This window comes from Drosophila mauritiana, chromosome X, assembly GCF_004382145.1.
Source record: "Drosophila mauritiana strain mau12 chromosome X, ASM438214v1, whole genome shotgun sequence".
Taxonomy (NCBI): domain Eukaryota; kingdom Metazoa; phylum Arthropoda; class Insecta; order Diptera; family Drosophilidae; genus Drosophila; species Drosophila mauritiana.
The window spans coordinates 18,822,970-18,845,453 of record NC_046672.1 but is presented as its reverse complement, the minus strand read 5'-3'; the positions used below and the strand labels follow the sequence as shown (position 1 = coordinate 18,845,453).

Sequence of the window (22,484 nt, the reverse complement as noted above, 5' to 3'; positions counted from 1 at the left end):
ATCCCCTCTCCCCTTACAACATATCCGCTATGGAGCCGTAGTGCTGCTCCTGGCAAATCGGACGACAGCACTCCTCCACGGCGTCGTACTTGTAGTGGCGCCTCCGGTTCATCTGACTCCTCTGGTAGTAACTTCTCCCTGGCTCCTCCTCTTCCTCCTCCTCGTGCTCCTCCTGTTCGTTTTCCTCCTCCTCCTCCTCCTTACTGCCCATCTCTCCGGGATCGCAGATATCCAGCTCGAAGGGATTCAGACGATCCTGGGCGAGGGAGTAGCGCTTCCGGGGCGGCTGCAGTGATGATGTGGACGATGACGTTGACGCTGATGACGTCAGCTGCTGATGCTGATGGTGACGACGGCTACTGTAGTTGCTATAGCTGCTGCCGCTGTTGGGTTGGTGGTAATAGTGGATGGCATGGCATGAGGCAGTCTTTGTATTGTATTCCTGAAAAGGAGAGCGCAACAATTAGTTAGCTTTCAAATCAATTGTTTATTTTATCTAAGGTTTGTATAACATATGTCGAACATGAATGTCTAAAATAAAGTGTGTTTTGTGCTATTAAAATATAAAAGCCAGCGTTTGCCAAAATAAATATTCTGTAAACTATTCGGAAAACTCTGAATCAAAATCATTCTGCTGTAAAATTAGTTTTCTCTTGTGTGAGGCTGGATTTAAATAAATTTCGTATTTTGTTAGTGGCCAATGATGGGATGTTTTTTTTTTTTTGTAGTTCAATCCTGTAAAATGTTGCTACATTTTGTGAATTTCATAGCATTTATTCAGCTGCATTTTGGTTTAGAAATTCAGTACGAATTGAAACCTCAACCGATTGAACTGTGATGCCATACAAGGTTCAACAAGTTCGGGCTTTTGGTCAAGTCAAGTGAGGAGATTCCAGCAATTGACTTTTGGCAGCTTCTTCTTTTATCCACTTCCGGTAGCTCCAACATCCCACCCATACACTACCAGCATGTAGTCACTTCCCTTCGGTCGACTTTTCCAGAACCAACTGAATATTGTCTGCGCTAAAATTTGTTGCCACAATTTGTGCAACAAATTTTGTGCTCCAGCGTTTGCCTTTGCTTTTGGCTTTTGGCGCACTGCCTCTACATCTGTGGCCAAGTGTGTGTGGATTGTGTGTGTGTGTAAATAACCAACATAATGGCAGAAAGGTCGCATTCTCATAAAGTTGGCGCTGACTTTCAGGGGTATCCTGCACTCCTGCTCCCGTACGCCCGTACTCCTGTACCCGTTTGCCTCCCTGCTCGTCGTCCTTCCTGTGCCCCGCATATTATCAATAAATTGCATCTGACTGCCAAGCAGACAACAAAACGGTAGCCCTATCTGCAGACCCCACCCCCAACCCAAGTGCCACCCAACCAGCCACCTGACTAACCCGTTATTAAGCGACAGCTTAAACACTGGGCGAATTACGCAAAAATGCAACTAAACTAAAGCTATAACCCATATTTCAGTTATAATTAGAAAGTAGACCAAAGGACCAAGAGTCTACAATATATTTTGTGAAGCACCCTGTTTAAAGGTGTCTAAAAGTATCCATTTAAAATATATTGTTGCATAAATTTGAATCCTTTGTGACGTTCTTCCAGTTCCCTGAAGCAAATGTCCACTTGTTTTCCCTTGTTTCAGCACCACCTTTCTCCCAGTGTACACGTTATATGGGCTTGGGCCCTGTCACACCGCACCTTGTTCTAATTTATTTATTGTTGCATGCATGTGCCTTTATTGGGCGTCCTCCAAGTGGAGGAGGGGCTGGCCCTGGAACCACTTCCCCACTTAACCGCAAAATATCGGAGAGGACCGGTGGACTGGACTTTAACAATTATGTTTTGCCGGGTTGTTCGGTTCGGTTCGGTCAAAGTCAACAGTGGGCGAGCGAATATGTCTGACAATTTGATGCACTTGTCGCTGGGCTGGCCATTTGGTGCCAAAGTTATTAAGCACTTTTTGGGGACGTCAAAGGGGGGTGGAGGTTAAACCGGGCTGATGTGACCCAAAACTGGACTGAGTTTTAAAATCGGCTTAAGCAGGCAAATGTATTTCGAATGAGCCACACATCCTATTCATGCAGGACCCACTCTGGCTCTTCCCCATCCCTTGCCCTTACCCATTCACCTTCTTGTTTCGAGTTTATTGATGTCGACGTGGGTTTTCATGCCTCGACAGAGGGTCAGTTGGCATGGTTAGGGACATCAGGGTGCAGACTCGTCTGCAACGTGACAAAACCCATTATAGATGCGACCGCAAAGATAACACTCGCTTTTCGGTCCAGACTCGACTTCTGATGGATGCCCAAACACAAGTGTCAAGCCTTCGGTTTGGGCAGCTCTTCTGGGTGCGGGAACGGTGTGCGATTTGCCAGTGATGCTACTGCGAAAGGTACAACTCTGGCAAACGATGTAACTGAAACACATCGTAATATTCCACTTTAAGAGTTGACACACCTATATGGATCGGATCAGTAAAACTGATAAATAAATATTAAGTGCTATGTGCTTTTTATAACTAGTAAGCTGTGTCCTCGGAGCTCAATCCTTAGTTCATCTGCATCACTGAGGTAGCCATTAAGGTCAGCCAACCTCAGTGATGTTTGTCTCGCCAAGTAAATTTCATTAGAGCTTCCCTAATTAACCGACGAACGAGAAAACAAACGTTGGGGTAATTTATGGTACCTTTTGCCAGCTAAAAACCTCTTCAAATAAGTACCTATGCACATTTATGTACATATATGTACGTGTACCCAAATGCGCCCCATCACTTCCGGTTCACTGGTGGCAAGTGAGAAAGAGCGACGCTGCAAAGTTTCCATAAATTTCATTTTGTAACCATCAAAAAGTTAAGTCAACGATAAATTGAATGGCTGCATGATTGACTGAATGAGCGAATGAGTGAATGAGAGGCTGTGTTCTTCGGTGGTGCAAGTGGGCGGTGGCTGGCGGTTGGTGGTGCTGCGGCTGTCAGTTGCTTGTCGGTCATTGTGTGGCTCGTTGCGTTTCGGCCAGACATCAAAATCCACAAGCGGCTACAAAAAGTTGGGCAAAAATATGAGAGTGCCAAAGAGATAAATGGAGTCAGGGATAAAAAACGCCTACCATTCGAGGTCGCAAAAAACTCGCACAGCACAGGGCGCAAAAAAAAATATAGCTTAGCTCATAAGCTTCACGTGCTTATGCATTTACAGATTTCAAGATTTTCACTGAATATTTGCGGCGCTAGGCTGGAAAATATTTTAAATATTTCCCATTTTTAACGAGCTGCTTCTGTGGGTTGGTTAATTACATTTAAACAAATATATGCTATGCTCAATGCCATTGGTTTAGTTTTTTTTTTTTTTGTATCTGTAAAAAGTGCATAATGTTTGATTTATTATCTAAACTGCATCAGGTCTAAATTGTCAGGCTTAAGCGAACAATTAAATGAAATTATGCAGTGGCTTTGGGCGCAATAAAAAAAAAGAAAAACCAATAATTAAATGAACCATTAATATTGAAATGGAACAACCAGCGGAACAGACCACAACTATTATATCGACCACAGCTGTCGCTGCATGCATGGCGTGTGCGTAAAAAAGCGTCAATATAAATATAAAGCAGGCGACAACAACAATGCCAAAAAGTCAAAAGCCGTCAAAAGGCATCATTGAGCCGAAGGGGGCGTGGCAGTGGGTGGAGGGGGAGGGGGAGGGGGGTAAGGGGGCGAGTTGGGAGCCAACACCTCCACAACACGAAGCACTTCTCTGCGTGGGCCCCGTCCCTGCTACCTCCGCCTCTTTGGCCAAAGGCGTGGCACCGACATGTGACATGTGCCCTCCTAAAAACGTCATGGCAACCCAACCCCCTCTCCGGCCACCTTTGACCCCGCGCCCCTGGTGGCCAGGTGAAAGGGGGGAGGGGGTCTGGAGGCTGGGGGAAGCACCTGCCCAGCCGACAATAGTGCGGAAATATTAAATCTGCGCGTCAGGCGAAACGAGCGAAGGCACGAGAAGAAAACAATTTCGGGCAAGTGAAAACATTCTGGTAACAAAAGGGGGCGGCGAATAAAAGGGGGGCGGGGGGTCAAAGGGCGTGTCACAGACTTTATATAAATTGCAATAAACACGAATTGGCTGGCAAGCAGCAGGAAGGCAAACTTAAAACTGATTACGTATTGATGGCTCTGATGTCTGGCGTGTGTAGATATTCATTCAAGGGGCACCATCTGCCGTCCTGATAATGGATGAATATGAATTTGATTGGGACAATCGTTGCATGTGCTCAAGTGGGGTTGGCCATTAGGGTTTATTTAGGCATTACTGTGCAGAAACCAAATTTAGTTGAGTACAAATCAAATAAGCAACTCAAGTGAAGCTTCCATTATATGGAGTAAAATATAACTAGCTAGCTATTATGTTGTGTAAAACTTTTAAGCAGGCTCCAGCACGTTTAAACTTTGTTAATCCCATTAAATGAGGACACCTTGTGGTGGTGGTGGGTCAGTTGCCAACCCCAATTCCCCCACCCTACCCCTTCTTGCACCATCGACAAAGTGCAGAAAGTGTTGCCTACTTTTTGGGGCCATGCACTTAAAGTCGCTTCGAGGCGCCGTCGACGATGTTGTGTTGGGAAATTTCTGACAGGTCATAAATTGGCGCAGCGGGCGGTCTTGCCACACCCCCTTTTCTCCATCCAAACGCGGGTATTGCGGGGGGAGGGTAGGGTGTTGTGGACTGGAATGCCTTTGCCAAGCCCAAACGCACACACACACACACATACAACAATCCACCCATCGGGAGATATATATTCTGATGACCAAATGTCGGCGTTGTCGACGTTGTTTGTTCGCTGCTCTCCGGCAAACAAAACCAGACCAAACGAGACGAAACGAAATGAAATGAAACGAAATGAAAACGCATTCCCCACAACAGCTCGTGCACACATACAAACGCAAATGCAAATGCAAATACACACACCAATACCAATACAAATAAAGGTGTGAAGCGGCACGGCGCAACAGCAATGGCCACAATAATGGCCAGGAACAACGAAAAACCAAGTGCCATTCCGTCGCCCGCCTTCATTTGCATTCATACATACACGCATACATACATACATACATAAGCGTGTGTATTTTTTACAGTTAATGAAGCGACCAAAGACCGGAGACCAAAGTACGAAAAAAACAAGAACAACAAAAGGAGCAGCGGCCAAAGCAAACAAGGCATGCCAACTACACTTGCAAAAATAAAGGGAACGTCTGGCAATTTCCTTTGCAAAATGTACTAGCTCGGGTAATTGGTATGCAGGAAATCTAGGATACGTTCCAATGTTCCTTTAAAAAATCCTTGAAAAGTTTAAATATGTAAAGTTCGCAAAATTTTAGTATACAATAATAGTTCATTTTGTTTATTTTTATAAATATACATAGGTATATAATCATCAGGGTTGTACTAACTAGGTTTAGACTTAGTTTCATTGAACTAAGACAGATACTAGAGTTGATTAGTTATGTATGTATCGCATTTAGTTTACAAATGCTTTGCAACATCTTTTAAACAAATAATAGAATCGGTGACTCATTTCTTAGGTGAATATATACTTTTTTAACAGTTAAATTTTTTCTGCCAGTGCAGAACCAACGCTTTGGCACCTTTGCTTGCCCAATTTTCCCACCCGCACTTCGTTTGCAGCGCTTGTTTATTAGCCAACGCCGAGCGACAATAACAACAACGACAAAATCAGCAGCAGGGACACGGGCAAAATGGCCGACGCCGCGCTTAATTGTGCGGCCAGCGACCGGAAACGGAAACTGATTGTGCGGTCTGGCGGGACGGGAGGGTACAAGTGCCTTGCCCTCGTCGCTACCTTTACCCCATTGATTTGCAACAAATCTCATTCACATTAACGCGAACGCGATTTGCCAGCGTTTTTCGTCGCGCTGGCGGCTTTCCAATCAACGCATTTGACATTTCACCAGCCATTTCCAACCATTTCCCCGCTTTCCCGCACTCACCACCACACATTGATTAAGCAAAGGAAAAATGGGGAACGGGAGTTTTATTTTTTTTTGTTGGTTTTCAGGGGCCTACGTCAATCGGTTTGTTTGTTTGCCAAAAAATTGACTTTGAGATTCTATTTCTGTTTTTTGCACTGCCTGGTTTTCCTTTTTGAATTTTTCTTGTTTTTAGCGTTCTGGTCCTGATTGATGGGCTAAGATAAAGCTATGGTTGGGCGTTTTGGTTGGAGGATCTGTCGTTTGCATTTAGCAGTGCTCGCTACTACTCTCCATCTTGGCCAAAAAGGAGCAAAAGCCGGAATAAAGGACAACGAGTCGCGTTCAATTGAAGCTGGGCCCCGATTTTCCCATCTTTCCACCCTTTGCCGTAATTGATGTGTCTGCGTTGCGTTTTGTTTTCCGTTTTCACTTACAAGTTTTGCCCATGTTTTTTTTATTTTCTCTGCTTTTTTACTTGCAAGCTGATCTGCAAAATCCCGGCGAGTTGTACATCTCTATTATAACTTTCATGGCACGAATAAAGGAGAAGAAATAACAGAATATCCGAAGACCATAAAGATTATCCCAAGGAGGTCCATTAGGCTATTTTTTCATACAAGCTGATGGAAAACTTGGCCATTTAAATCGGATTTTAAGTCAATTAACACGGCTTGTTGTGGGTCTGAAAAATGCACATTCCATAACCATCGGCAAAGGAAAGAGGTGGGAAAAACAGAAGTTATTAACGATTATTTTCTAAATAATTAAATGCTGGCAGATAAAGTTGCCGAAATCAGTTTGGCTTATCATTTAAGCCAAACATTGGATGGCAAAACAAGATAGCATACTTTTTCCAACACTTTATCAGCGCGAAATTCAGTTAGGTGACCATTTTCGACAGAACTAGGTTGCAATATAACGAATTCACTGGCCCTAAAATCAACTTGAGCCATGAGCACCATGTGCCGACTGCCACATATTAAACGATAGTTGGGTAATCCACATCAATTACGAGCAGTGCGACTTATTTCACCCGGCCAGTGGATGAGCCCTTCAATGGCGACTGAGACAGAATAAACCTTTTGACAACTGCGTCTCATTTGGCAGTCGAATTGATTGCGCAACAAATGTTCCATCATCCCAGCCGAGCAGCTCATCTCATCTGGCATTATCAATTGCTCTTCACGCACGTTTGCCCGTTGTTAATGTTAATGCAGTCATCAGCTTAAGGCCGCCGAACAATGCCCAAATGGTGGGTTGCTATTCCCAGTACCCAGGCCAGTTCCCTGATTTTGGTCCCGAATCCCCGGTGAGGTCCAAAGGTCCAACCCCTCGCTATGAAACCACGCGCAACATCACACCAGCTGTGGGCGCAGCGAACCTCAAGTCGATAATTTAATGGTCTCTGCCATTTAATCTGCATTGAATTTATTATCTTGGAAAAAATTAATCTTGATATGTGGCCGGCTTATGGCGGCGACGACGACGAACTGCCCCCCGCTCTCCTTTTCCCAAAGCAGCGTTCGACTGACGAAAATAGCTAAAAAGCCGCGACAAGCACGCGCCACACCCCCGTTCTTCCGCCTCGAATATCTCATAAAAATTTGCAATTGTGCGGGTGGAGTGTCTCTAAATCTTTAAAGAATTATTTACTACAGTTCTCGTCTTAGGCGGCGAGTGGTGGGTGATTTTGGTTAGACAACCCCCGAAAACCAAGGAGTACGCTCAGACGCTCTGTGCGTGCACTGGCAAAAAATAATCGCACTTGGGTTATGGATTTTATTTTCCAAGCACCTATTTAAAGTGCAGAAATCGTTACTCCTTTGAGATGTACGAACTGCCTATGATAACCATGCATTGAACTATCATTTCCAAGTAGCTGGTATTTCTCTCAGTGCACTTGTACACGAGTGAGTATGAAAGGGAACGCAGGCGGACAATGTCACCACCAGCTACCGTTGAGCCACCCCCAAAATTCAGTGTGTGTTATTGCTCCACGCCTGGCATTGTGCTCCGGGTCCGCCGTTACGCCATCACCCCTGTCCGTCCGTCCGTTCGTCTGTCTGTCCGTATGTCCGTATGTCCTTCTGCCCGCCCGTCCATCCGCCCGTATCCGTAGCCATTCCCCTGGACCTGGACCTGATCCGTTGGCTTGGCGCCTTGCCAATGAAAGGAGCAGACGACCGAGGACCAGACCAAACGGGTCCTTGTCCTTGCAAATTTATTGTGCTACCCACGCGACTTTGGCGCCAGCGGGTTAAGGCTTTCCTTCGCCATTCTTCCACTCAGCTACACTCGCAGAAATGCTGCGCATTGGATTTGGGAATGTCAGTCGGTTAAATGAGACGCGAATAAAAGCTGTAAAATGTCGAAGGGGCATTACGAGCAGAGCGCAATTTACATTAAAATGAAAACACTGTATTGGCAGCAACATGGAATAAATGGCCATTGTTTGCGGTTAGAAACTATCGATTTAATTCGCACCTGCTTTCTTCCCAATATTAAAAATTTGTTGCCATATGCACCGTCTGTTAGCCTACATTATTGTTTAAATTACTTTTGAATGGTTTCTACCACCGAGAGCTGCATTTAAATTGACCAAATAATTGCATTTGTTCAGATGCTAAGAGCAAATAACGTGTCATTTTAGTTATAAATAATAAATATAACTGCAAATAATTAGAACTGTCCAGCTAAACGAATCTGTTCGATTTTAATTTCAGTTTCAGCTTTCTCTTTCCGTGTTCCGAGTGTTGCATAAGAATAAGGCATGATGGCTTTCCTTGGCAGCAAGCAACATTTTCCTACTTGAGGAGGGGGCAAGTTTAACAATTTCAATGTGAGCGTCATCGTCTCCGGGGCCTTCATCATTCAATTTTTAATCAGTCGGGCGCAATCTAGCCGGAGAAAAGTCAACCAGGCACCCAGTAACCAGGCAGCAGGAACCAGGAACCGGGCTTCATTCAACCAAACTTCTGACAAATTCCAAATTTCCAGCTTGGCCCCGAGCGGAGTGATGACCCCTGACCCCTGTTTAAATAGAAATGTTGTTCATTTGAGTACTTTGTGTGCGGCTTGGCTTTTATTATGGCTAAGTGAATGTTTATGCCCGATTTCCCCAGCACATGTGCCATTCTGCCCCAATCCTTCCTTTGGCTCCATCGGCTCCTTTCGCTCCTTTGGCTCCTTCCCTTTCATCCTTATCTCCATTGTCCGGCACTGGAATCCCCAAATCGTCGTCGTTCTTGGCGAGATCCATTTTCATATTTGCCCAAAGCTGAAAAGCAGACGTTTTCCCCATTTTCCCATTTCGATGTGGCTCTGATTTCATTTCAAGTTCCTTTTCCTCTTTTCCCCCTTTTTCCTCCTCTTCCGCTCCTTTCCCTCTTTGCTTTATTAGCCGGCGCAAGTTTAAAATGTTTTATTATTGTTGGCTACATTTAAACGATTCTCGGTGCAAAGGGAAATGGGAAATGGCTGTGGGGCGGGAAAGGGTTACAGAGCTCCCACCCCCAACAAAAAAAAAAAAAAGTAAAATAATAAAAGGGGGGAAATGGAAAGCAACTGACTGACTGACTGTCAAATCGAGTGTGCACAAATCGTTTCCAGATAGACTCGCCCAAGGACTAGTTTTCGGTCACATGTATTAAAAAAAAAAAAAAGGAAACGGAGGGGCGATTGCGTTGGGGATTCAGAGGGTTAGGGTCAAGGGTTAAATTCTAATACAGATGATGATGATGAGATGTCTGGGCTTGTAGCCAAACTTGTGTCTGGAGCACCCAGAAAATGCTCACAAAAAACGAATGCCCTCGACAAAGTCGTCTTGAATAAATGAATAGGATGAATCAACTGGAATGAGCGGTGCGACATATTCACTTACTATTACTCATCTGTATTGAAAAAGGGGACACAAGTGCTTTGCAACGAACAGCTTTAGGAATACCTTAAAGATATGTTTAGGAAATGTAAGAAACTAGAAACTATAAGCATATAAATGCATATTTAAGGACAGAAAATATGGAATTGCGTATATGTTTCTCGCTTTTAATAACCCCAATTCAAGGTGAATGCTATGTTCCGCCTGAATGGTCGAAAACTAAATGAATGAGATTTTGAATGAATGGGAATGTGCTCGCATTCTTGGCCGATTTCACAAATGACTCCGGAAATTCATCGCATAAATGTTCTGTATAAGAAGCGATTGAATAAGGAGTGCTATGTACACATACATATAGCTCATATGGCATATATTGCCGGGTCCTCATGATCCACACACTCGCACTCGGTCACTTATTCATGGAGCGGCAATGGACCATTCACACACACTCGTTCGCAGCCTATCATGCTTCCATTCATCCAAACGGCATTGAATGCAACCGAGCCGAGAGTTTCCCTTTTCAGCGCTTTTCCAACCACCCAACGCCCAGTTTTCTCTCTCCCCTCCCCCCCTCCCCTTCCCCCACCCCACTCCTGAGTGTTTGGCTTTCTCCCGTTGCGTTTATTTCACATGCTACTTAACACCCGAGGCAAATTAGTTGCGCCTCGGCGCAGTTTCGAATATAAATCAACACGCGGACAACAGCAACAGCGGAACAACAACATCGCACAGCGAAGGAAATGGATGCACGGCTCAAGGAGTCGATGCATTTGCTACCCTGGAATAAGTTCTTCATTACCTTATGACTACGAGGAGAGAAGCCACTCAATAATGAAGTAATATGCATTTAATCGCCTGTAGAATACATAATCGAATGGCTCAGTTTCAAGATGTAACAACTGTCGAAATTCTCAGTCTGTTTATGTAGAGTGATCGACTATTGTATACCTTATGCAATACTAAATTGTGATTTCAAAGACCACTGTGGAGCATCTTCAGTGTGCTTCCACTTCATATGCCAACCAATAATACCCAGTTAATAATACCCAGTAAAAATAGTTTCGCCTTCGGAGCCATTTACGAGTTTTCGCAACAGATTTTTTATGGCCGCCGCCGAAATGCGAGAAGCGCAGGAAGAGCGGAAGGAACGCGAGGAGCGTGCACCCTGCGGCTGCCACACACATGTGCGACCCTGCCCTCGAGGGCTGAAGTGTGTTGCCCTCCCACTCCCCACTCCCCACACTCCACGTTCCGCCACCCCAACCCGCGATCCTTCGACCCCTCGACGCACTCACATTGCATCCCCTTGCAAACCCTGTCGAATTGCATAAAGCATAAAGCATCCCGGCACTCAGAGAAAAAATGGTATATTCACACTTTAATTGACAAGAAATACTTGGACAACATTTAGGAAATAATAATGCAACCAATCAATACATTAATGTATTACCTAGTTTAAAAATAAACGAATTTTTTTTGATAAGGAAATACAATTGCATAAAACTTATCTAAAGTTTCGGAAGTATTACAGCTTTTTTCTTAATTTTCGAAACAATATTATGTTTTCAGTCTCGATTTCAGTTTCGAGTGAATCGCTGGCTTGTACGCACAATTGTGCAAATTGACAGATTTATAACAAAATACAATGAATAATGGTATTATTCACACACCGAGTAATGGGGAAAGTGGAGTGAGCGGATTTAAGGGGTGTTAGATGCTATGCTATGGTGTGGAATGGTATGGGTGCATCTTTAGGTCTGCGGACATTTCAACAGGCGCCTTAATGTTCGGCACCCCACTCCCCTGTTCGGCTATCGTCCCCCCTGAACATCCAGTATATTCCCCTTTGCTAACCATCCTCATCGGCGTATTCGGGGTAATCCCCGTGACCAGTATAAAAATGGGGGCATATGTGGCCCCGGAGTATCCGCAGCGCTTTGAAGCGCTTCCCACAGCCAAAAAAAAAAGAAAGAATTGATGAGCGATGCGGATTAGCCCAGTTTCAGTTATAAATGAATTTTTCGTATTTTTCGGTCAGAGCAAGATACAAAAAAGTATACACAAATGTGTGTGTGTGTATATTATATATATGTATGTATATATTGGGGGAGGAAATCTATGAAGTTCAATCAGTTTTAATTGATTCATTTCGGCGGCGAAGGGATGAAAACATTTTGCCCGCTTCTCCCAGATAATGATGATGTCGGGCCGCTCAGTTAATAAATTTATTATCTTGGGAATGCGGATAGTCCTCCACATCCCAACCAACCGCCCGCCGACCCCCTGCGTCCACCACCTACTCGCATATATGTACATCTCGCGCGGATCTGCTTCCTCTCCAGCGGAAGTATCTCGTTGATTGTGAAATGGAGCTATAAGCTATGGCCATGGCCGTGGCTGGAAAACGGGGCCGCAAATTTATTATGATTAAAGTTGAAAAGTTGAAATTGATGCCCAAAAGCAGTCGGGATATGGGAGCTATGGCAGTGGTATTTGAGATTCGGGATTGTGTGGAGGGGGTGGGAATATCGTGATGGCGACGGCGATAATCATGCCAGATGATCTTAAATGACAAAATGGCCATAAAAAGTAATCAACTATTGAAAGGGGTTAACACAATCGCAATCCCGGCGGCGATGTGGATAAAATGGACGTTCTGTGAGTCAAGTGACTCTTGAGTGATAAAAAACTCTATAATCTCTTGAACTATTATACAAAGTAATAAGGAAGTAAACTATAACAGCACACAGTGTTTGATATACATGTTTTTAAAAAGGCGTTTCTATTTAGGTGTCTCTTCTATCTTAAATTTAATTTAAATTAAATTTAGTTAAATAATGACAGTTGTACTCACCATAACAATAGTCCATTTCTTGCAAATGTGACGCAGCGCCTTTTTGTAGCATCACGGTTTCATGGTCCAGAAGTTCTTCTTGGGTTTCGCGCCCGTGGACAGGGCCACGTTGCTGCTGCTGCTCATGCTCATGCTGCCGCCGCCCATGCCGCCGACGGCCATGCCCACACCGGGTCCAACGCCCACGGCGGAGGCCATCGATCTGCCCGAAGCGCGCTGCTGGTCCGCCGAGCAGCGGCGTGGATAGTTGAAGGGCGACAAGGAACCGGCGCCCACAACGCCGGATCCCTCGTGCATTGGCGTCATCATGCCACCACCACCGCCGCCGCCCACAGCCAAGGTCATGCCGATGCCCTGATCCTCGCCACAGCTGGCCATGCTGCTCTTCGATGTGGAAGTGCCCGAGGCTGTGGAGGATCGGCAGCTGCGCAGGTTGTGCGGCAAGGTGTTGTTGTTCAGGCTGTGGTGGTGCATCGCCTGTTGCTGCTGGTGGTTGTGATGGTGGTGCATCGGTCCGGTGGGCGTGGCGGACTTGTAGTACCGCAGACTCTCGTTGTAGCTGGCGCCGCTGCTGCTGCCGCTGCCACTGAAGCCGGAGTCGAGGTCGCCCTCATCGAACTCCGGATTGATGCAGCTACTGTGGCCGTGATCCTTGAGCTCCATGCTGTTTAGGGTGCTCGATAAGTTCTCCAGGCTGGCGTGCGAGGCGGAGCTCGAGTTCGAGGTGCCCCCTGCCCCAGCCGCACCGCCCAGGAGGCCGCCGCGTCGGGGTCTTTGGGCGGTCTTCGAGGGTCCCGCCACCACGCTGGACACTGCCGATCCACCTACTGCACCAGCGGACATCGAGGTGCTTGGCTCATCGGCGCCCATGGCGTGACTGGGACTGACGTCCGGCGGTGTCGGCGGCATTATTAGGGCCTCCAGCGAGAGATTTAGCTCGTCGAGCACCCTAAAGTGGTTGTGCTGCACGCGGCGCTGCTCCTCTTTCACATTGCCCGCACTGGAGCCACTGGCGATCCGGTTGTCGGACAGCACCTTGCGGATCTTTTGATCGCTGACCTCCTCGTACAGGTTCTCGGTGGTGCCGTAGCGAGTGGTATACGTGTGGCGATCCCGCTCCTCGGCACTCGGAGAACTGGATGTGGACTGTCCGCCATGGTTGGTGCTGCTCTTCGAGCGGAAGCTCTTGGCCAGCAGGGCGCGTATCGAGTTGCGCGGCGGGCTCTTCGACTGCACCTGGTGGGCCTGACCCTGTCCAGGACCAGCTCCTTGGGCGGCAGGCACATTGGTGTGACACTTGGCTGCCCCCGGTTCGTAGTAAGCATACGAATAGACATGATTGAAGGGCGCCGCCGCTGCAGCTGCTCCCGAGCCGCTGACACCACTAGCTCCTGATGTCGAGGCTGAACCACCGCCCACTGCTCCACCGCCTCCGTTGAAGGCCACGTGCAGTGAGGGATTGGAGGCGCCACCGCCATGCGAGGCCGTAGCACTGCTGCCACTGGGCGTCATCACGCCGGCTGCAAATCCATAGTCCAGCGATGAAGTGGACGACGAGGACTGTGTGTTGGTCGTGGGCTCGAAGCGTTCCATGGTGGCGGCGATGTTTTTGCGAGACCACTTAACCTGGTGTAAGAAAACAATATGGATTAGGGCTATAAAACCAACCCTCGTCGTCGCCCCGAGGCTTACCTGCTGTTCCACGTCCATCTTATGGTTGCTGCGCCGGCTGTGACCCCTCCTTCGGCGCTCCGTGAACGCCTCGCCGTGACTGCTGCCCAAGAGCAACTGGTCCCCGATCCCGAGACCGTTCTGCGAGGAGGCGGACGAGGAGGAGGGCGCCGCCGGCATGCAGAACTCGATGCTGTCCATGTCGTCGGGGAAGATCAGATGCGAGCCCACATGTCCGTGGCTGCTGCTGCTGCTGCTGTTGTTGTGCGAATGCGAGTGCGGATGGCCCAAGGTGGCCGCCGCATGTCCATGGTTGTGACCCATTCCCATGGCCATGCCCATGCCGTGGTTGTGTCCCATGCCGCCGTGGTTCAGGGTCATCTGACTGGGATGCTGATGGGCTGAGGCCACCACCCGCTGGCCGTGACGCATGGACATGGACCCACCGCTGGCTATGGAGCCACCACTCACTCCGGGCGGGGCACTGTGCACCGCCACCGATGTCGTCTGGTGCGGATGCTGGTGCGGATGTGGGTGCGGATAGTCGCTGGCAAACTGCGGCGATCCGCAGCGATTCTGGAACTTAGCAGCGGTCGCTGCACTGCCTCCTCCACTGCCGCTGGCCGGATACATTGTGCTTTCAATATCAAATTCGTACGGACTTTCGGTCTGCTCAGCTTTCTCAGCTTTCTCGGTGAGAAATTCGGCGTATTTAGCAGCAACAGAAGTCGGGCATCATCTGTGGAGTACGGAAAGCCATTAATCAGCGTGCAAAGTGAGGAATGGTCAAGGGTGCCGAGGAGCATTGGGGAGAAAAGTGCTAAGGCGGAGGCGGAGGGAGATGGGTAAGGAGGTTGCAGAGATGCATGACTGACATGCCATGCCAAAATCCCACAAATAAAAGCTGGAATTATGAGCACCGCACAGCTCCAAGACCCGCACCCGCAGTCGATTCCAATTTATTTATGCGCAAACATTGTTGCCACACTAAGTGGCGGCCGAGATGCACTGCGAGAAGTGGCCAGGTAACAGGAGGAACATTCATCCCAGCACAAATGCACGCAGCTTGCCCAGTTGAGTAAGTCATTTTATGGGTAATTCTTGCTTACATATATTTTCTTGGAGTGTTCGAAAGGCACGCATGTAAAACATTTGGCGCTGGCATGCGTTTCGGTTCCACTTCCAGGTCCCAATGTGTACAACTTCACCCCCATCCCCATGCCCATCCCCATCCCCTTGGCCCACTAAACTGTGGCCCTTTCTTCTCCACGAAATGCCATAAAACAGCATTAAAGCTATTAACAGTCAAAGGAGAAATGAGCCAGCCGGGAAGAAAAGGGCCAAGAAGTAGTAGGAAAAAGAAAAACAGCTAGTGACGAGAGCCACCCTTAGCCCCCGCTCCTCTTCTTCTTATACCGTACCCCCTTTTTGAAGGGGTGCGGGTGGTGGGGGAATACATAAATCAATCAGAGTGGGCAGGCCGCCGCCCTTTATGAGTGCCCCAGCGTGTGTCCAAGATAATCCTAGAAACAGACTGACAAAACCGGAACGCACAGATGTATATATACAGATATATATACCATATATGTATATGTTATATGAAGAGGAGTACATATGAGCACTTGCACATGTGAGCCCAGCTCAAGGCCAAGTTTTTGGGGGTCGGGAGAGGGCAGGGCTATTAACGGGCAGAAAATAATAAAACCATATCAAATATCGACTTAAGATGCCATGGTTATATGCATGTGCGTCTGTTTGTTTGTGGATGTTATTAAGACGTCAAAGTCCTTATTTACCATACAGCCAGATATATTAATAGCCTCGCAGCTATAAAGACCAGAAAAACAAGCCATAAAAATCAATCTCGTATTGGAAAGAATATTTTTGAAAGCTATATTTATCGCCATGCTTCCCAAATAGACAACATGGCCGTTTAAAACAAATCGTTGTGATCCGTAGATGATGTATTTCTATGCCAAAGTGGCGGCATCATCAAAACAACTATTCAAATATAATATCGTATTATTTACAATTCAAAAAGTAATGTTTTGTAACTAAAACTAATTATTATCTTGCCGCTGGTTAAATGTGCAGGCTATTACCTTTCACATCGAAACCACGCCGCCCCTTCAATTTTAAGCCCCACCAAATGGGCGTGGCAACGGCCCACAAAATCCAAATGAATTTCCCTTCCTCTTGGCTGGATTTTTACTCGTGCTTTTCACTTTTGGCCCTCACTCTGATTGATATATCAAATTGATAGCCATCCGCTGCTATATAGCCAAATGCTCTTGTTGCTGTTTCACCGTAGGAATACCCAATTTCCATTGCCCCGTACATATTTCTATTGCACAGCCCCCCACCGCCCCCTTTCGCCATCGCCCTCCGCCAAACACTGCCCCCGGAAAAGTCTAACGCTATCTCGCTTTTATGCCCATCCCTTTTCCACTTAACAAAGCTCGGAAATGTTTGTGCCTGCGTATTTGTCTTTTTTGTTTTCACCTTTTTGTGTTATGTTTGTTTGGCTTAGAGATGAGCGCGTGACGAATCGCGAGCTGGAGCTCAGCACTCACGACACCAGAAAATTGATCTATTAGTTGCTAAACCCCTTTGCATAATATACGAATGTATATTTTCAGTTTTATACTAGAATAACACACTATTGCTGAGAAATTCCTATTGGTTTTTTGTTAACCCTTCCTGCTGCCTATAAAAGCGACCATCACGTGCCCATCTTTAGCTAAATTTTCTTTGATTTTTCCACCGTTTTTCCTCTCTTTTTGCGTTGGTTATTTTCCTCTTTTTTTCAGCTTTCTTTTTGTTTTGGCCGATTGCATTTCACATGCAAATTCTAACGAGTTGTTTGTGGTCTTGCCGAGGCGTTGCCAACAAAAGTAACAATTGCGACGCAAAAAACCATGATAACACGGCAACAACAATAGCAACCATATGCCGTTTATTTGCTGCATTTTTGCAACATTTTGATTTGCCTGATTGAGTTGGTTTGAGATAGAGGAAATAAAAACGAAACAAAAAGCAGGAATTAAAAGGATGACTCCAAATGGAAACAACGCCCAGTATCGCCTATTGATATGCATTTTTCAATTAAGATTTTGGCCAGGAAGCGTATAAAACGTGCATACCTGCGCAGCCATATGTTCTTAAAAATGTATAAAACTCATAATGAAATGCCATATTAATATGGAGTGATAGACCTTAAATTCATTTCAGTTCTATTTGGCCCGAATCCTTGGAGCGAATTAAATGGTTTGCTTCCCTTGGCATAGAAAAATAGATATCTTTATGGACCGATCTGGGTAGTGAAAACAATTCTTCCTCTTCATGGAAGGCAGCCAACCAACCACTTGCCTAATGCAATTTTTGAATGCAAAAGCCATAAAAATATCTATTTTAATCGAACACTTTGTAGAACTCTTTTTGCAGCAGCTATTTTCTCTATCCCGTCCCCAGGGCGGCAAAAGCAATTTAAAGTCTGCTGAATCTTGGGTTCATCCTCTTCCTGTTCGTTCTGGTAAAGGCAGCAGCTGCAGACCCGGCCCAGAATGTATCTTATGGATACTACTCCTGCTCCAACACCACAGCTCCCTCCTTCTCATCCATTTTTGCTCTCTGCATTTGAATGCCTCAGCTGCCTGCTGGCAATTCGATTTCATGCTGCAATTTAATTTGCTTCACTCTGGCCACGGCATCGGAGCATCGATTTGAAAAGCAAAAGTAACTCAAGTTGTGCACAGCCCGGACCAACTCCCCCACTTGCCACGCCCACCGCCCAACGCCCCCGTGGGAGGAGCGCACCTGGGCAGAAAAAAAAGGGCAACAGGTACAACGGGCGGGTCTCATTAGGAGGCGATCGAGTTCTAGGAAAGAACTCATGAATCGTCGGCAGTCGGTTGGTTTGTCATTAACACATTTTGTGCATGTTGTGCATCATTAGAGCACCCGACGAGATGAGACTAGATGAGGTTGAGGATGATGTGTGCCGGTGGATGGTTGCCCATGTCGATGGAAGAGCCAATACACTGCCACAAATGCCAACTAATGGCAAGTGGGTAAAAACTATTTGAATATTAGTTAAATATTTGTACAGAATCAAATATACATTTACATTTCATAACATAACATAACAGTTGTGTGGTTACTCTGTATAGTTTTATACTTTTCCCTTGATATCTTCTTTGTATGCACACAGCATTTCTTGCAGTGCAGCCATCTCACATGTTTCGTTATTTCAACAATGCTCCTGACACGTGGCGTCTGCAGTTGGGCCACACACCGAACACACCCATTTCGGCTGCCCTTCGCTCCACCAGCTGAAAATTATTCATTGATGTCAATGCCAAAGAGGAGATTTTCCTTGCCACTTTGCCTCTTCGCCTCTTTGCTTTCCCTTTCCCCTTTCCCCTGCACCTGCCCCACCCCCCTCGTTGCACACACCACACCCCCTCCCTCACTTACTCCTGGCCAGTGTGTTGTTGCCTTGAGCTCGGCAGCTGTTGCTCCTGCTTTTCAGCTCCTGCCTTTGCTGCTTGGCATGCATATGAAAATTGGCCAATTTGGCGCAGCGTTTGGCTTCACTTTGTAGTTGTTGTTCCCGCTGCTGTTGTTGCTACGTGTGTGTGTGCGTGTGTCCCACCACCCCAATCCAGCGCCCCACCCCGCACGTAGCCCCCCTTTATCATTATGCACAGAGGAAAATTATCATACTAACATGCTAGCCAGAAATATATATTTAATATTATATTTTTTACTTTCTAAATATAAAGCATAAACTTATTGACTGTTGCTTTTCTTAGCAAATTAAATGACGCACAACACTGGTTATTCCCTTAACTGGCTAATGATTACCACTGGTTATTCCTTTAAAATATTAAAATATTATAGATTTCCATGTACTGAATGTACTTAACATGTCCTTCCACTAAGCTTTTATTTTTCTGCTGTGTGCAATTTGCAGCCGCTCGCCATTTTGGCTTTTGTTTCCTTTTTGGTGGCGTTCTCCACGTAATGACTTTAATTAACATACACACACGAAACTTTTCGAGGCACAAGGGCGGCCCAAGAGGGGGCGTGGCTGGCCAAGAGAGGGCGGTGCGGTCATAAAGGGACGCGTGGGTGGATCACTCAAGTGAAAGCTTTTTTGGCCGACAGCAGCAGGAGCGAAAAAACCCAAAATGTGGGCCACAACTTGGTGGCCAATTGCAGCTGCAACAACAAGTTCATGAGCAACAAAAACAACAACACCAACCACACGTTTACCAGCTTCAGTAGCAACAACAACAGCAAACGCTTAATGAAAGGGAAATGCATTCGGCCATTTGTTTTTCCTTCCCTTCAAGTGGGACTCGACTATATTGGTCAATATTTGACCAAATGAGTGTGAAAATTAATTAATACGATGAAAGTAACACGGGGGTTGTGATGAACAAGTTCTTAACCATTGGTTCAGCAAATTGGGTGACCCCGATCGATTGAAACAAAGGTGTGGAGAGATGAGCCGAGCCTTCAATTCAAAGACCAAAGTTTGACTTTCTGTTACTCTAATAAGGACAAGCTTTATTGGTGAAATTGTTTCTCTCCTTAAATTGTTTTATGTTAACTGTGGTTATTTTGGTGACCCCAACACACACACACACACACACACACTTTTCAGTGAAGTTCAACTTTACTGATGTTACAAGAGGTCATTGGGGTTCAGAGGAAACCCTCAGTTCAACACTCGATAATCGCCTCGATATTTCTTTCGACCATACCCAGCCCATTTGGCCCACCTGTAATTCATACAACTCATCGAATATTTGATTTCCGGACTCCTTCATCAAGTCGAGTCCCCAGTGCCCACTTGCCCCATGAACTCCGGCCCACAACTTCACTTCCCTTCCGCTTTTCCGCCTTTCCCATGCCCTTACCCCCCCTTTTTTCCGACCGCTCAGGCAAATCTAACCAAATGCCAACACAAATTTTGTTTGCCTTTTGTATTAGGTTGACAAAAATCAACAGCCAAGCGGGAAAACAGGAGCCGAAAGATGAGCAGGAAAATGCTGGGGGTGGGAAAAGCCGGGTGTAGGGGATGGCAGATTGTTGAAGAGATTTATGTTGGCACTACGCCCACAGTAGAACGAGATACGGCCAAGATCTAGGGCTGAGCTGTTTGTCTTTCGCAAATGTTGGGCAATATTTTGCGGTAAAAGGTGAATTTATTAGCACTAGAAAGAGGAGTGGGTTCACTTACAGTTTGCTAAGGAAAACCTCACAACTACTGCTTGTACATAGCAAATTTTAATCTCACCAGAACGGATGCTTTGGTACCTTTTTTTAATCTCACCAGAACGGATGCTTTGGTACCTTTTTGGTACCCCTTCTTATCAAATGAAAAACTAAATAATTAGTTCAGGGAGTGCAAAGTGTAAAGAACACATCTATAACCTTATAAGAAAGTAAAAGAAATCATATCTGTTCACCACATTTGCCTGTGAAAATATGTGCCCTTTATCGCCCAATGCTTCGGCAATTTAAAACACATTTTCCCGGCCCTGAGATCTTGACAAATCATAAACAAAACGCTCGTCCGACGACGTCCAGCTGCAGATACAGATACGTGTATTTTCGGAAAAGCCATAGAGGAGAAGAAAAGAAAACCTCTTACCCCCAATCACAATAAAAAGCCACACACACACGCACATGAGATGCATATCGAAAATATTGAGCTGAAGATGCTGATGAAGAGACAGTTAAGCACACGCACACTGCGAGAAAATTCGTGGACGGGGGGCTTATTTGGGGGACCACAAGATACGCATCTTTCGGATTGTTGCTCATCGCATTTCCCTCTCTGTTTGCGCTTTAAGCCGATTTCTGGGTTGTCTTTTTTGTGTCTCTGTTGCGACATAAAACACAATAAAAGTAAAATAGGAAAAATCGGGGTGATGACATAGACAGCGGCGGTGGCTGGGGGAGGGTTCAAAGAAACTTTCATGTCAGCGCTATCATTTTCGAAATTCCAATAAGTTTAGTATCGACGGCGAGCTGAGAGAGTAGATTGGATAAAAAAATTTCCCCAACATAGGGGCTCCCCTCAATGCCATTCCACTTACCGAAATTTTTGAAGAAGTTTCCCAGTAACGCTTGCTGCTCTCCAACCTTCTGGAATCTGTAAATACAAACACGAAACGAGAAAATATTAGTACAGAGTTGAGATTTAATTAGTATGCGTATGCTCTCTCTTCAAGTGGAGTGTAGGGCCAAAATGCCCCAAAAGAAACTCCATCAATGATGGAAATGATGGAAATGCTGCAGGAATCAGGCGGAGTGGCGACCAGCAGCAGCAGCAGCATTGTACATCAAATGTGACTTACAATGTCAGAGCAAATGAAATTTTCCCCCTGGTTTTCCTTTTAGCTTTAGCATTTTCATCATTTCAAAGTCAAATGTTGGATAAATAAAACAGTTTTCTGTAGTTTTTCCTTTTCCTTCTCCTCTTTCCATTTTTGTGTGTGCTTGCTTGGGTTCTCTTCCTTTTTTTTGTAGCTTTTCTCAGAATTCATAATTGAATGTTTCTCTCAACTTTGTGGGGATGATATGGGATTTGCAATTGAATTAAATTCTGATGCCGTTTGTCTATGGAACTTTTGCTCGGCTTCTCCCGATTGGCCTCGGATTTCTGGGATTCTCGTTTTCTGATTGAGATTTCTTGCAGTAAGCAAGGATAATTGTGGCCAGTTGGAGGCAGAATGAGTTTTCCACTTTTCTATTGGTGTTCTTATCGAAGTTGGCTTCTTTAGTAGCAGGAATTTCTAAGATAACCTCATTACTTCTATGAACTACACGTGAATTCTCGACTTCCTAATCCGGTTTGGATGACACCAAATGTCTATATATATATATATATTTAATGCACTTTAAGCTCACCTTGAATATGTTTTCAAATTTCCAACATATTTCTGTCACTTCTACGTATGTATCCAAGTCCTTTTGCTATTCGTGATGTAATATCTTTTCGGCCGGGAAACCCCAAACAACTACATCAACCAAATTGCTTTCACTGCAACCCCGCATACTGCTCAGTAATAAAAAAA

General features: G+C 45.7%; 1 protein-coding gene across 1 annotated transcript in view; it reads right to left on the bottom strand.

Moving 5' to 3' along the window:
- Window positions 1-352: 352 nt before the first annotated feature.
- LOC117148026 (midnolin homolog) overlaps window positions 353-22,484 on the bottom strand; it is a 90,512-nt gene continuing 68,380 nt past the window's right edge. The window contains exons 4-7 of the mRNA XM_033315196.1: window positions 21,504-21,559; window positions 14,413-15,130; window positions 12,721-14,346; window positions 353-442 (exon numbers count right to left, since the gene is read on the bottom strand). Of these exons, the coding sequence (XP_033171087.1) occupies window positions 12,772-14,346; window positions 14,413-15,024 (2,187 nt within the window). The 5' untranslated portion in view covers window positions 15,025-15,130; window positions 21,504-21,559 and the 3' untranslated portion in view covers window positions 353-442; window positions 12,721-12,771. The remainder of the gene's footprint in view (window positions 443-12,720; window positions 14,347-14,412; window positions 15,131-21,503; window positions 21,560-22,484) is intronic.